Source organism: Panulirus ornatus, chromosome 63 (assembly GCF_036320965.1).
Source record: "Panulirus ornatus isolate Po-2019 chromosome 63, ASM3632096v1, whole genome shotgun sequence".
NCBI classification, from domain to species: Eukaryota; Metazoa; Arthropoda; class Malacostraca; order Decapoda; family Palinuridae; genus Panulirus; species Panulirus ornatus.
In genome coordinates this window covers 206,785-221,964 of record NC_092286.1, presented here as the reverse complement: position 1 = coordinate 221,964, position 15,180 = coordinate 206,785, and the positions used below count along the sequence as shown (strand labels likewise).

Genomic DNA, 15,180 nt, shown 5'->3' with positions numbered 1-15,180 from the left:
TATGCCTTAACATACATATCCCCCTATAATTACGGCATACATCCTTAACACCTTTTCCTTTAAATAAAGGAACTACAATAGCTTTTACCAAATTCTCAGGCACAGCCTTCTGCTTCTGTGATAAATTGCATATCAGATGCATCCAGTCTATTACACCTTCTCCTCTATACCTCAACCCTTAAGCTGTAATACTGTCCACTGCAAATGCCTTTCTTACCTTCAACCTTATTATTGCCCCTTTTACCTTTACCTTCTTGTGAGAGGCCCCTACACTTGTATCCTTTTCCTTCCATCCTCCATACTCATGCATGTTATAACTGCTGCCTCACCTATAACATTCATCAGTTCTTCAAAATTTTATTTCCATCTTCCTTTCAATTCTTCCTTTTGATTCAGCTCCCCTTCCTTCCTTTTCATTGTTTACATTTCCACTCTTACATCCACCTCTCTTTTTCAATTCCTTTCTTTGCAGTTTCTTATTTTCTTTAAACTTATCACCCAACTTTCTTTGAAAATCTTATACTCTGCTTTTTTCTATCAGCCGCTTACATTCCACTTACACATACACATTAGGAACATTAGGTAGGAGCTTCTGAAAACACTGCACTAGAGTTGCCCTCTGCCAGGTGAGTTAACAGTGGATCAGAGTTATCAGTTATGGAGAGACTTTTGTCATGGCCACCCCCTTGAGAGAGTTCCCAAAGGAAATGGATGTCAGAGATATTGACAGATAGATAAAAACAGTATCAGCTCTAAACAGTCATACTTTTACAAACTAATGAAAAATTATGATAGATTGCCATATGCAGTAGAATAGAGTATACAAGAACAAATTATCACATTTCCAAAACGCTGAGAATATATACACATATTTTACTCTGAGTACATATACACAAGTCTAAGTTTATAGAAATCAAAATCATTACAATTACTAGAATACTGTTCTGGGACACCCTGTTTTCTCCAATTCTCTTATTCAAAGCAGATCTTTTATATTTGTCATCAACAGATGACTTCCTTCTTGTCACAACAATCAAGCCTCTTGGATAAGAATCAGAATGCTGTAATCGTTATCAAATATATGCTCATTTACTCAAATCTGTCTTTCAGACAATTTTTTTAAGGCATCAGAAGCTGGAGTGCAAACCTTTCTTCTGGTTGTCAGAAGTAGAGGAAATGGAGGCTGTGGGGCTGCATAGTGTTGATCTAAAGGCGTGCTATAGTTACTGCTTTGGTATTTTTTTTTTTAGTCATGCCTGATATCATCCTCTCAATGATTTTGGTGAATCTTTTTTCATGGCCCTCAACTTCAAATTATAGTGTGGCATAAGCCTTTGCATTGTACACTTCCTTTGGCTTTCCTGCTTTTTTGTATTCAGTAATGCATAGCTTCCTCATAGTCATTGATGGAACTATTCCTTCAGCAGAACTCACAGCCCAATGCAGCTAGTGATGAATTGCACATCTGTATTGCTAGTGTGAATGAAACAATGACCATATTGTACATGTATTTTTGTGAAAATGTAAGAGTATCCTCACCTGCGAAGGTTAATGTTGTTGGTACTCAAATTTCTACATCATCTGCTGGTGGTCCCACCAATGCCAAGTGATCTATTAACACTTTAAGATATTTAGTATAGAAATTTTCAGGAAGTCAATTTCATCCTTGTGATTTATGCAGATTTATGCAAGAACAAAAAGATAATACAGGTATTGTCCCGAAGCTAATTTACAGATGTGCTTTGGCATAACTCGCTGTCTGTGGAGAATTGCACTCCACTTTCACTGTCCTCTCAGGAACACTGCTTCCTCTAGGAACACTTCCTCTTCTAAAAGAATTCAGCTTCCTACCCAGCTTCAGGCCTGTTGTTTTCCTGAAATACAAATATCACTTGATAAGCATTGTTTCAATAGCATTATGGTAAGATTAGTGGTAAGCTTTCATAGTTAAGATTAGGGTGTGTCGTGTTTACACTACTATGACCACTCACCACATAACTCGCATTATTACTCGCGTATCAGTCATCACTCACAATATCTGTGAAGTGGCGTGTACCGTCTTCACTTCCTTTTTAGGAGCACTGATTCTCCCAAGGAACACTGCTTCCCAAAAGGAAGACAGGTCCTTCCCAGGCTATGTGCTTCTTGTTTATGTGAAGTACATTTCTCCATTGATAACTCAAAATAAGCAGTGTTTCAATAACATTATGGTAAAATTGATAGTAAACATTTGAAGATAAAACGTAGGCTGTTTTGTCAGTACTACCATAACCACTTCACACACTACATTGCTCATACATTATGGTGCCTGTTAACTCATGCATCAGTCATCACACACACACTATCTGCAAAACAGTGTGTGGCAGCTTTGCTTTCTGTATGCTTTCTACTAAGGAACAATGCTTCCTCCCCATCTATGGGCTTTTTTTTTTTTTTTTTTTTTGAGGCACCATTCCCATTTTATAACTCAAATAAGCAGTGTTTCAATAACACGGTCAGATTATTAGTAAGCATTTGAAACGTAATGTAGGTTATGTTATATCAATACTAACAACTTCGCATCACATTACTCATACATGTTAACTCACTGTGAATCGGTCATCAAGAACATTTTTGATAAATCATTGAATTATGGGAAGTTAGAACTTGTGTACATTTGTTAATACTCTTTACGTGGTATATCTGCAAGGCATTAGCCTCGCATCATTAGTTATTTTATAAACAAATCCTTCATCTCTGGTACCTCCATGCTGGTTCAGTGTTACCTATTTGCAGACCATTACTATTAGTTCTCCACAAAACTTCAGACAGAACTGCAACATTTTATCACTTGATGTGTGAGAGTGTGTGTTTGCTTTTTTTTTTATTGAATGCTAGTGAGGTCTTTTTAGGCTAGCTGAGGCCATGGCTGTTGTAATGAAAGAACTATGAATGGTGATTTTCTGAGTAAGATAAGAGATTAAAATTTTTTGTTCTTCCAATCTTTATTGTGTAATATCAATTGATTTATTTTTCAATGCATTTCAACCCCTTGAAATGGTGAAATGTTACTCATGAAAGAGTCAACCCGAATTTTAGCCTTAGAAGTTTGGCCCACAAATTTGATGGTTACACGGGCACTCAGTTGACAGACACACATCACTGTACTGTAGTCCTGCCTGATGGACATGGCCAGCTTTCTGAGTGCTGCAAGAACCCCATAATGATAGAAAGGACTCTTTGGTCAGGGAGTGAATCATACCCAGACATTTTACACAATCACATATAATTCATTACTATGAAGTTGAGTCCTGGTCATCATATCCCAATTACTAATGCAGGCTGGGCTGGTGACATTAAGTTGAACCTTTGACCATATTGCAAAATGCCTGTCATCAAAAAGCATCAAGGGCTTCAACTCCAGTTTTATTACTCCATTGCACATCTTTCTCATTCATAAAAGACTACTTAGAGTATTAAACTTACAGCAACCACTCAGATAGTAACTCCATTCTAGCAGAAACACCCAGCAGGACAAAATGATCTGTCATATTTTTACATACAAACTGTGCTACTCCATAGAACTCCAGTAACAAATTAAACATCCTGCAACTCGCTGCCAGTAGCATTAGAAACACAAAAGTTAAGATCACAACAACCACTTATCCCTCATCCAAGAAACCAGACTTTTGTCCAAATCCACCTTCTCACCTTTCTGCAGCAACACAACTGGAGACAAACAGCAAGGACGCTTAGGAGGACTCATAACACTTTTCAGCCAAACCATGCCTTTTTCTAGCACCACTTACACTATAAAACAGTTCACTTACACATGACAGCACCCTGTAAATATAGTCTATAATAATAAAACTTCACTGAACTAACTGCAATATAAGTGACTTACATATTTCCGTCCACATACTCCTCCAGATTTACTCCACAAGTACAAAACTGGTAATCAGCATATCTAACACTTATCTATCTGGAGATCTCAGAAGCAAATATTGTATGACCAGCTATAAACCACACAAAATAGAGCTCTCAGAACAATCAGAAATACTGATTACTTAATGAAACAAAGGTCCCTATACATTCCCCTCACCATTTACCTGGCGCTCTCTTTGTTGCAACAGCCCTGATCCCTCTCACCCAGACCACTCCATAACTAACTACCAACCTCTATTTTGATTTAAAAGACTACTACAACCTTTTCTCTTCAGCAGATGTAATGGTAATGTGTACATTGAAATGACCTGATAAGCACTAAATATATGCCCTCCCAGGTTAGTATTTTTAAACACTACCTCCAGGCACATCCATACAAAACAACACTCTCTAGTTAAACATGAGTCATACTTTTCTGCCACTGCTCTGAACATTATGCACCCCAGCATCCAATAAGTACTGATTCAACACATCCAAGAACCCTTTATGCCCATGATGCCATGGCCAAAATGATGACACCAAACACTCACTGTTCACATGCCCAGTAATTTCCTCATATAGACACAAGCATTTTTACGACATTCTACAGTCTATACCCTGCCCGGCGACATGGCTGGTTTCTTGAATATTGTGGGGGTTTCAGAAAGATATAAGGGACTCCTGAGGCAGGAAGCAGGTAATATACAGTAAATCTTGATGTGACTGACTAATAGCGGGGAGGTGGTGTGCGTTAATGCCGGAAGTTCGTTAAATAGAATGTAACCCCCACCCTGTGACTCTCTTCCACTTCTGTGGTTCCGTCCGCTGCCAAATCCACTCGCAGATATCTGAAACACTTCACTTCCTCCAGTTTTTCTCCACTCAAACTTACCTCCCAGTTCACTTGTCCCTCAACCCTACTGAACTTAATAATTAAACCTTGCTATTATTCACATTTACTCTCAGCTTTCTTCTTTCACACACTTTACCAAACTGAGTCACCAACTTCTGCAGTTTCTCACCCGAATCAGCCACCAGCGCTGTATCATCAGCGAACAACTGATTCACTTCCCTAACCCTCTCATCCACAACAGACTGCATACTTGCCCCTCCAAAACTCTTCATTCACCTCCCTGACAACCCCATCCATAAACAAATTAAACAACCATGGAGACATCATGCACCCTTGCTGCAAACCAACATTCACTAGGAACCCATCAGTCTCCTCTCTTCCTACTCGTACGCATGCCTTACATCCTCGATGAAAACTTTTCACTACTACTGACAACTTACCTCCCACACCATATACTCTTAATGCCTTCCACAGAGCATCTCTATCAACTATGTCATATGCCTTAGATCCTTAAAAGCTAAACACAAATCCATTTGTTTTTCTAAGTATTTCTCATACATTCTTCAAAGCAAACACCTGATCCACACATCCTCTACCACTTGAGGAGCCAAACTGCTCCTGCCCAATCTGATGCTCTGTACTTGCCTTCACCCTTTAGATCAATACCCTCCCATATAATTTCCCAGGAATATTAAAGAAACTTTTCTTTCAAACTATACGCCATTTCCCGCATTAGCGAGGTAGCGTTAAGAACAGAGGACTGGGCCTTTGAGGGACTACCCTCACCTGGCCCAATTCTCTGTTCCTTCTTTTGGAGAAAAAAAAAAAAAAACTTATACCTCCGTAATTTGAACACTCACCTTTATCCCCCTTGCCTTTGTACAGTGGCACTATGCATGCATTTTGCCAATCCTCAGGCACCTCACCATGAGCCATACGTGCATTGAATATCCTCACCAACCAGTCAACAACACAGTCACCCCCCTTTTTTAATAAATTCCACAGCAATACCATCCAAACCTGTTGCCTTGCTGGCTTTCATCTTCTGCAAAGCTCTCTACCTCTTCTCTGTTTACCAACTCATTTTCCCTCACCCTCTCACTTTGCACACCACCTAGACCAAAGTACCCTATATCTGTCACTCTATCATCAAACACATTCAACAAACCTTCAAAATGTTCACTCCATCTCCCTTTCACTTCACCACTACTTGTTATTACCTCCCCATTTGCCCCCTTCACTGATGTTCCCATTTGCTCTCTTGTCGTACGCACTTTATTTACCTCCTTCCAAAACATTTTTTATTCTCCCTAGAATTTAATGATACTCTCACCCCAACTCTCATTTGCCCTCTTTTTCATCTCTTGCTTCTTTCTTTTATACATCTCCCAGTCATTTGCACTATTTCCCTGCAAAAATTGTCCAAATGCCTCTCTCTCCTCACTAACAATCTTACTTCTTCATCCCACCACTCACTACCCTTTTTAATCAGCCCACCTCCCACCTTTCTCATGCCACAGGCATCTTTTGAGCAGGCCATCACTGCTCCTCTAAATATATCTCATTCCTCCCCCACTCCCCTTATATCATTAGCTTCACCTTTTCCAATCTTCACTCAAATCTCTCCTGGTACTTCCTCACACAAGTCTCCTTTCCAAGCTCACTTACTCTCACCATTCTCTTTATTCCAACATTCTCTTATCTTTTCTGAAAACCTCTACATATCTACACCTTCGCCTCCGCAAGATAATGATCTGACATCCCTACGGTTGCCCCTCTCAGCACATTAACATCCAAAAGTCTCTCTCACATGCCTAACAATTAGCACGTAATCCAATACCGCTCTTGGGCCATCTTTTCTACTTACATACATATACTTATGTATATCTCTCTTTTTAAACCAGGTATTCCCAATCACCAGTCCTTTTGCAGCACAAATCTACAAGCTCTTCACCATTACAACACTGAACACATGTGCAAAAGTTGTACCGTCAACTACCACATTACTAACCTCTGCTTTCAAATCACCCATGACTCTAACCCAGTATCGTGCATCAAAGCTGCTAAGACACTCACTCAGCTGCTTCCAAAACACTAGCCTCATGATCTTTCTTCTCATGACCAGGTGCATAGGCATATCAATATATGTATAGGTGAGAACAAAGGACGTAAGGGGAGTGGGCGAGGAATGGGATGTATTTAGGGAAGCAGTGATGGCTTGCGCAAAAGATGCTTGAGGCATGAGAAGCGTGGGAAGTTGGCAGATTAGAAAGGGTAGTGAGTGTTGGGATGAAGTAAGATTATTAGTGAAAGAGAAGAGAGAGGCATTTGGATGATTTTTGCAGGGAAATAATGCAAATGAGTGGGAGATGTGTACAGGAAGAGGCAGGAGGTCAAGAGAAAGGTGAAGAAGAGGGCAAAGGAGAGTTGGGGTGAGAGAGTATCATTAAATTTTAGGGAGAATAAAAAGATGTTTTAGGAGGAGGTAAATAAAGTGCGTAAGACAAGGGAACAAATGGGAACTTCAGTGAAGGAGGCTAATGGGTAGGTGAAAACAAGTAGTGGTGATGTGAGAAGATGGATTGAGTATTTTGAAGGTTTGTTGAATGTGTTTGATGATAGAGTGGCAGATGTAGGGTGTTTTGGTCGAGGTGGTGTGCAAAGTGAGGGGGTTAGGGAAAATGATTTGTTAAACAGAGAAGAGGTAGTAAAAGCTTTGCGGAAGATGAAAGCCGGCAAGGCAGCAGGTTTGGATAGTATTGCAGTGGAATTTATTACAAAAGGGGGTGACTGTATTGTTGATTGGTTGGTAAGGATATTTGATGTATGTATGACTCATGGTGAGGTGCCTGAGGATTGGAGGAAGTCTTGCATAGTGCCATTGTACAAAGGCAAAGGGGATAAAAGTAAGTGCTCAAATTACAGAGGTATAAGTTTGTTGAGTATTCCTGGGAAATAATATGGGAGGGCATTGATTGAGAGGGTGAAGGGATGTACAGAGCATTGAATTGGGGAAGAGCAGTGTGGTTTCAGAAGTGGTAGAGGATGTGTGGATCAGGTGTTTGCTTTGAAGAATGTATGTGAGAAATACTTAGAAAAGCAAATGGATTTGTATGTAGCATTTATGGATCTGGAGAAGGCATATGATAAGAGTTGATAGAGATGCTCTGTGGAAGGTACTAAGAATATATGGTGTGGGAGGCAAGTTGTTAGAAGCAGTGAAAAGTTTTCATTGAGGATGTAAGGCATATGTACGTGTAGGAAGAGAGGAAAGTAATTGGTTCTCATTGAATGTAGGTTTGCGGCAGGGGTGTGTAATGTCTCCATGGTTGTTTAATTTGTTTATGGATGGGGTTGTTAGGGAGGTGAATGCAAGAGTTTTGGAAAGAGGGACAAGTATGCAGTCTGTTGAGGATGAGAGAGATTGGGAAGCGAGTCAGTTGTTGTTCGCTGATGATACAGCGCTGGTGGCTGATTTGTGTGAAAAACTGCAGAAGGTGGTGACTGAGTTTGGTAAAGGTTGTGAAAGAAGAAAGCTGAGAGTAAATGTGAATAAGAGCAAGGTTATTAGAATAGTACATTAGGGTTAAGGCACAAGTCAACTGGGAAGTAAGTTTGAATGGAGATAAAGTGGAGGAAGTGAAGTGTTTTAGATATCTGGGAGTGGATTTGGCAGTGGATGGAACCATGGAAGCGGAAGTGAATTGTAGGGTGGGGGAGGGGACGAAAGTTCTGGGAGCGTTCAAGAATGTGTGGAAGTCGAGAACATTATCTCGCAAAGCAAAAATGGGTATGTTTGAAGGAATAGTGGTTCCAACAATGTTGTATGGTTGCGAGGCGTGGGCTATGGATAGAGCTGTGCGGAGGAGGGTGGATGTGCTGGAAATGAGATGTGTGAGGACAATGTGTGGTGTGAGGTGGTTTGATCGAGTAAGTAATATGAGGGTAAGAGAGATGTGTGGTAATAAAAAGAGTGTGGTTGAGAGAGCAGAAGAGGGTGTTTTGAAATGGTTTGGTCACATGTAGAGAATGAGTGAGGAAAGATTAACCAAGAGGATATATGCGTCAGGTGCAGGGAACGAGGAGAAGTGGGAGACCAAATTGGAGGTGGAAAGATGGAGTGAAAATGATTTTGAACGATCGGGGCCTGAACATGCAGGAGGGTGAAAGGTGTGCAAGGAATAGAGTGAATTGGAACGTTGTGGTAAACCGGGGTTGACGTGTTGTCAGTGGATTGAATCAGGGCATGTGAAGTGTCTGGGGTAAACCATGGAAAGTTGTGTGGGGCCTGGATGTGGAAAGGGAGCTGTGGTTTCGGTGCATTATTACATGACAGCTAGAGACTGAGTGTGAACGAATGTGGCCTTCGTTGTCTTTTCCTAGCGCTACCTCGCGCACATTAGGGGGAAGGGGGTTGTTATTTCATGTGTGGCAAGGTGGCGATAGGAATGAATAAAGGCAGACATTATGAGTTATGTACATGTGTATATATGTATACGTTGAGATGTATAGGTATGTATTTTTGCGTGTGTGGACGTGTATGTATATAAGTGTGTATGTGGGTGGTTTGTGCCGTTCTTTCGTCTGTTTCCTTGCGCTACCTTGCTAACGCGGGAGACAGCGACAAAGCAAAATAAATAATGAATAGATAAATGAATATACATATACAGACATACATCTTTCCACCTCCAATTTGGTGTCCCACTTCTCCTCGTTCCCTCCACCTCCGACACATATATCCTGTTGGTCAATCTTTCCTCACTCATTCTCTCCATGTGCCCAAACCATTTCAAAACACCCTCTTCTGCTCTCTCAACCACGCTCTTTTTATTTCCACACATCTCTCTTACCCTTACATTACTTACTCGATCAAACCACCTCACACCACATAATGTCCTCAAACATCTCATTTCCAGCACATCCACCCTCCTGCGCACAACTCTATCCATAGCCCACGCCTTGCAACCATACAACATTGTTGGAACCACTATTCCTTCAAACATAGCCATTTTTGATTTTGGAGATAATGTTCTCGACTTCCAAACATTCTTCAAGGCTCCCAGGATTTTCGCCCCCTCCCCCACCCTATGATTCACTTCCTCTTCCATGGTTCCATCCGCTGCCAGATCCACTGCCAGATCCACTCCCAGATATCTAAGACACTTTACTTCCTCCAGTTTTTCTCCATTCAAACTTACCTCCCAATTGACTTGACCCTCAACCTTACTGTACCATTTCTTTTCGTCTCTTTCCTTGCGCTGCCTCGCAACGCGGGAGACAGCGACAAAGTAAAGCAAAGACATACATATATACACATGTAGATATTCATACTTGCTTGCCTTCACCCATTCCTGTTGCTACCCCACCACATAGGAAATAGCATCCCTCCCATTTTCAGGGAGATAGCACCAGGAAAGGACAAACAAAGGCCACATTCATTCACACTTAAGTTTCTAGCTGTCATGTATATGTATGTATATGTCCGTATGTGGGCATTTATGTATAGGGGATAGGAGAGAAAGAATACCTCCCACATATTCCCTGTGTCATAAAAGACGACTAAAAGGGGAGGGAGCAGGGGCCTGGAAATCCTCCCCTCTCGTTTTTAATTTTCCAAAAGAAGGAACAGAGAAGTGGGCCAAGTGAAAATATTTTCTCTAAGGCTTTGTCCTCTGTTCTGAACGCTACCTCACTAACGCAGAAAATGGCGAATATATATGAAGCCATGTCTCCTATGGTTGTTTAATTTGTTTATGGATGGGGTTGTTAGGGAGGTGAATGCAAGAGTTTTGGAAAGAGGGGCAAGTATTTAGTCTGTTGGGGATGAGAGAGCTTGGGAAGTGAGTCAGTTGTTGTTCGCTGATGATACGGCGCTGGTGGCTGATTCATGTGAGAAACTGCAGAAGCTAGTGACTGAGTTTGGTAAAGTGTGTGAAAGAAGAAAGTTAAGAGTAAATGTGAATAAGAGCAAGGTTATTAGGTACAGTAGGGTTGAGGGTCAAGTCAGTTGGGAGGTGAGTTTGAATGGAGAAAAACTGGAGGAAGTAAAGTGTTTTAGATATCTGGGAGTGGATCTGGCAGCGGATGGAACCATGGAAGCGGAAGTGGATCATAGCGTGGGGGAGGGGGCGAAAATTTTGGGAGCCTTGAAAAATGTGTGGAAGTCGAGAACATTATCTCGGAAAGCAAAAATGGGTATGTTTGAAGGAATAGTGGTTCCAACAATGTTGTATGGTTGCGAGGCGTGGGCTATGGATAGAGTTGTGCGCAGGAGGATGGATGTGCTGGAAATGAGATGTTTGAGGACAATTTGTGGTGTGAGGTGGTTTGATCGAGTGGGTAACGTAAGGGTAAGAGAGATGTGTGGAAATAAAAAGAGCGTGGTTGAGAGAGCAGAAGAGGGTGTTTTGAAATGGTTTGGGCACATGGAGAGAATGAGTGAGGAAAGATTGACCAACAGGATATATGTGTCGGAGGTGCAGGGAACGAGGAGAAGTGGGAGACCAAATTGGAGGTGGAAAGATGGAGTGAAAAAGATTTTATGTGATCGGGGCCTGAACATGCAGGAGGGTGAAAGGAGGGCAAGGAATAGAGTGAATTGGATGGATGTGGTATACCGGGGTTGACATGCTGTCAGTGGATTGAATCAGGGCATGTGAAGCATCTGGGGTAAACCATGGAAAGCTGTGTAGGTATGTATATTTACGTGTGTGGACGTATGTATATACATGTGTATGGGGGTGGGTTGGGCCATTTCTTTCGTCTGTTTCCTTGCGCTACCTCGCAAACGCGGGAGACAGCGACAAAGCAAAAAAAAAAAAAATATATGAACCTGTATGCATGAGTGGATGGGCTATTCTTTGTCTGTTTCCTGGCACTACTTCGCTGACACGGGAAACTGTGATTATATATAATAGAAAATAATAATTTTTCATGCATATTAGCACTTTCCTGCATTGGCGAGGTAGCGTCAAGAACAGAGAAATGAGCCTTTAAGGGAGTGACCTCACTTGGCCCTTTTCTGTGTTCCTTATTTTGGAAAATTATTATTATTAATGCTCTTAGTATAGTATTAGCGTTTTTATTTTTATTTTTTTCTCTATGGCTGTTTAGTTCATTTATGCTTTGGGTAATGAGGGGAGTGAATGTGAGGATTCTTGGGGAGAGAGAGGTATTGCAGAAGAGGGGATGCTTGTGAGGTTAGTCATCTATTGTATGCTGATGACGTGGTACTTGTAACAGGTTAGAGAGACGGCAGAAGTTTATCTATGAGTTTGGGAGAGTGTGTTTAAGGAGAAAGTTGAAATTATATGTGAATAAGTCCAAGGTTATTAGGCTTAATATGAGTGAGACAGGTTCTATTTGGAATGAGGTTGAATGAAGAAAACCTGGAGAAAGTGAACTGGTTGAATGAAGAAAACCTGGAGAAAGTGAACTGTTGTAGAAACCTGGGAGTGGACATGCAAGGATTGAAACCATGGGAGCTGAAATGATTCATAGGGTAGGTGAGGGAGCAGTGATCTTCAGAGCAATGAGTGTGTGTGGAGAAAGGTCACTTTGTGAAAGGGTGAAGATTGGCATGTCATATTATTGTTTGTATGGTAGTTAGGATGGTGTTGTTTGTATTGATGCGAGGCAGGGCTCTAGTTGAGAATGTAAGGAAAAGGATAAGTGTGGTGGAAATTGTATGTTTACAGGTAATATGTGTTCCAAGGAGGGTTGACCAAGAAGTGAAAGGGTAAGAGAGAGGTATGTTAATATGAAGAATATGATTTAGATAGATGATACGGTTTGGAGACATCGAAAAAATTAGTGCTAAGTGGTTGACAAAGAGGATATATGTCATAAGTGGAGGGGGGATGAGAAGTGAGAAGCTGAAATGGAGATAGAGGGACATAGTGGAAAAGGTTTTGAGTGCTCAGCGCCTGTATATGCAGAAGAATGGAAGACATGCACAGGATAGAGTGAATTATTATAATGCGGTATACCGGGGGTGACATGATGTTAATGGATTGGAATAGGCCATATGAAATGGCTAACAGAAACCATGGGAAGATCTGTAGGGCATATCTGTGGTTTCAATGCATTATACCTGGCAGCGAAAGAATGTATGTGAGTGAATGAGGCCATTTCTTTGTTTCTGGTGTTCCCTTGCCAAAGTGAGCAAGTTGAAGAAAAAAAGTATCACTTATTGAGGTGGTTGGCTATTATCTTGTAACTTATGTGAATACAGTTGGTAGATTTGTTATCTATCCTATAATTGGGGAGCTTCATGGCATAAGTCTGATGTACCAGTCTTCAGATTATTACCTCCTGACTAAGAATTTGTAAATCTAGCATGTTGAATTGTATTTATTTTTGCTTCTAATTAAGAGTAACCTGAGTAAGAATAACCTTGCTTAGGCAGGAAATAATGAACAGATCAACAAAAATACTTTTTCCCTTGTACTGTTTTTAGAGTGTGGAAATTCCAGTGAAAGATGGTCTTAAATTTACTTTTTAGTTAGGTATCCTGCAAAGTTGCTGCTGTTTTTGGATTAACTAGATTAAAGTTATGGCCTTTTAAAGGAATTGAATATGTTAAGGAGTATTGCATATTTCAGGTGATCCATATGGCCGCAATGCTCCTTTAAGTGCTCTGATGACAGGGGCACCAGGTGCCCCATCTCCAAACCTTGCTGCAGCTGCAGCTGGTCCTACACCAGGTGGTAAGGCATCAGCTGACTACAGCTCTTGGGGTCAGTTCAACTACAACCAGATGAGTGGGGAGAATTCTGCCGCAGCAGCTGCAGCTGCAGCATTCAATCATGGGCGTGGATATAATGATGGTGGGGCCCCTGGACCGGCACCCACCCACCAGGGTGAGTAAGTATATATAGTTTACAGTTAAATGGGGTTTTTAGCTGGGCGTGTTTTTTTTTTAATGCAATCTATCCCTGGGGATAGGGGATTAAGAATACTTCCCACGTATTCCCTGCGTGTCGTAGAAGGCGACTAAAAGGGGAGGGAGCGGGGGGCTGGAAATCCTCCCCTCTCGTTTTTTTTTTTTTTTTTTTTTTTTTAATTTTCCAAAAGAAGGAACAGAGGGGGCCAGGTGAGGATATTCCAAAAAAGGCCCAGTCCTCTGTTCTTAACGCTACCTCGCCAACGCGGGAAATGGCAAATAGTTTAAAAGAAAAAAGAAAAAGTGTTTTTTTTTTATTTCCCCTCATCACAGCTTCTGGTGGAGTCATTTAAGTAAATTTCTGTAGAGAAGCTAAGAAAGTAATGAAGTAAATGTTAGTATAAAGCATATATTGCTGAAAATAGAAAAGGAAACCTAAAGGAGTTTTACAGTTATATTAGAAGCAAGAGAGTTATTATCCAGTAAACATTTTTCATTAATTACAGAAAATTGTGACTTGCTTCAAGACAGTGAAACCATGGCAAAAATCTTAAATGACATTTTTTCATTTGTATTTATGATTGACTACACAACCCATTCCCTGAATCCAGTTTCATTAATAATAGAGGAGAATGTTCTGCAATCGATTGACATAAAAGCTGGATATACCAACTGAAATTAATGGAATGAAAATAAATAAGATGGCAGGCCCTGACGAGTTTTATCTGAGGACAATGCAAGAGGTGAAAAATGAGATTTTTAAGCCCTTAACTACTGTTTTCAATGTCACTTGCTATGGGAAAAGTTTCATATGAATGGAACTTTGCCATTGTAACACTTGTATTCAAAAAAGGTCACTGCCCAGAAATTATCATTCAATTAGCTTAACGTATGTGGTTAGAAATCTTTCAGAAACCATCGTTTGAGGTAGAACTATAAGCCATTTAGAGGACCAACACATGATAAATGATTCTTAGCATGGTTATTGACAAAATCACTCATATTTGACAAACCTGCTTGATTTCTTTTAATTATATTATAAGTATTTATGATATATGAGGTATAAGTTTGTTGAGTATTGCTGGTAAATTATATGGGAGGGTATTGATTGAGAGGGTAAAGGCATGTACAGAGCATCAGATTGGGGAAGAGCAGTGTGGTTTCAGAAGTGGTAGAGGATGTGTGGATCAGGTGTTTGCTTTGAAGAATGTATGTGAGAAATACTTAGAAAAGCAAATGGATTTGTATGTAGCATTTATGGATCTGGAGAAGGCATATGATAGAATTGATAGAGATGCTCTGTGGAAGGTATTAAGAATATATGGTGTGGGAGGAAAGTTGCTAGAAGCAGTGAAAAGTTTTTATCGAGGATGTAAGGCATGTGTACGTGTAGGAAGAGAGGAAAGTGATTGGTTCTCAGTGAATGTAGGTTTGCGGCAGGGGTGTGTGATGTCTCCATGGTTGTTTAATTTGTTTATGGATGGGGTTGTTAGGGAGGTAAATGCAAGAGTTTTGGAAAGAGGGGCAAGTATGAAGTCTG

General features: G+C 40.7%; 2 protein-coding genes across 8 annotated transcripts in view; both read left to right on the top strand.

Moving 5' to 3' along the window:
- LOC139745908 (uncharacterized) overlaps window positions 1-15,180 on the top strand; it is a 254,640-nt gene that overhangs the window by 199,981 nt on the left and 39,479 nt on the right. The gene's annotated exons all lie outside the window — the stretch shown is intronic.
- LOC139745996 (heterogeneous nuclear ribonucleoprotein 27C-like) overlaps window positions 1-15,180 on the top strand; it is a 114,669-nt gene that overhangs the window by 87,490 nt on the left and 11,999 nt on the right. For 4 of the 7 annotated variants that reach the window (XM_071656765.1, XM_071656763.1, XM_071656764.1 and 1 more), the window contains one exon: window positions 13,360-13,617. In XM_071656765.1, coding sequence (XP_071512866.1) covers window positions 13,360-13,617 — 258 coding nt within the window. Of the gene's footprint in view, window positions 1-13,359; window positions 13,622-15,180 lie in introns of all 7 variants that reach the window. The other 3 variants (XM_071656768.1, XM_071656767.1, XM_071656766.1) reach the window with 1 other exon arrangement.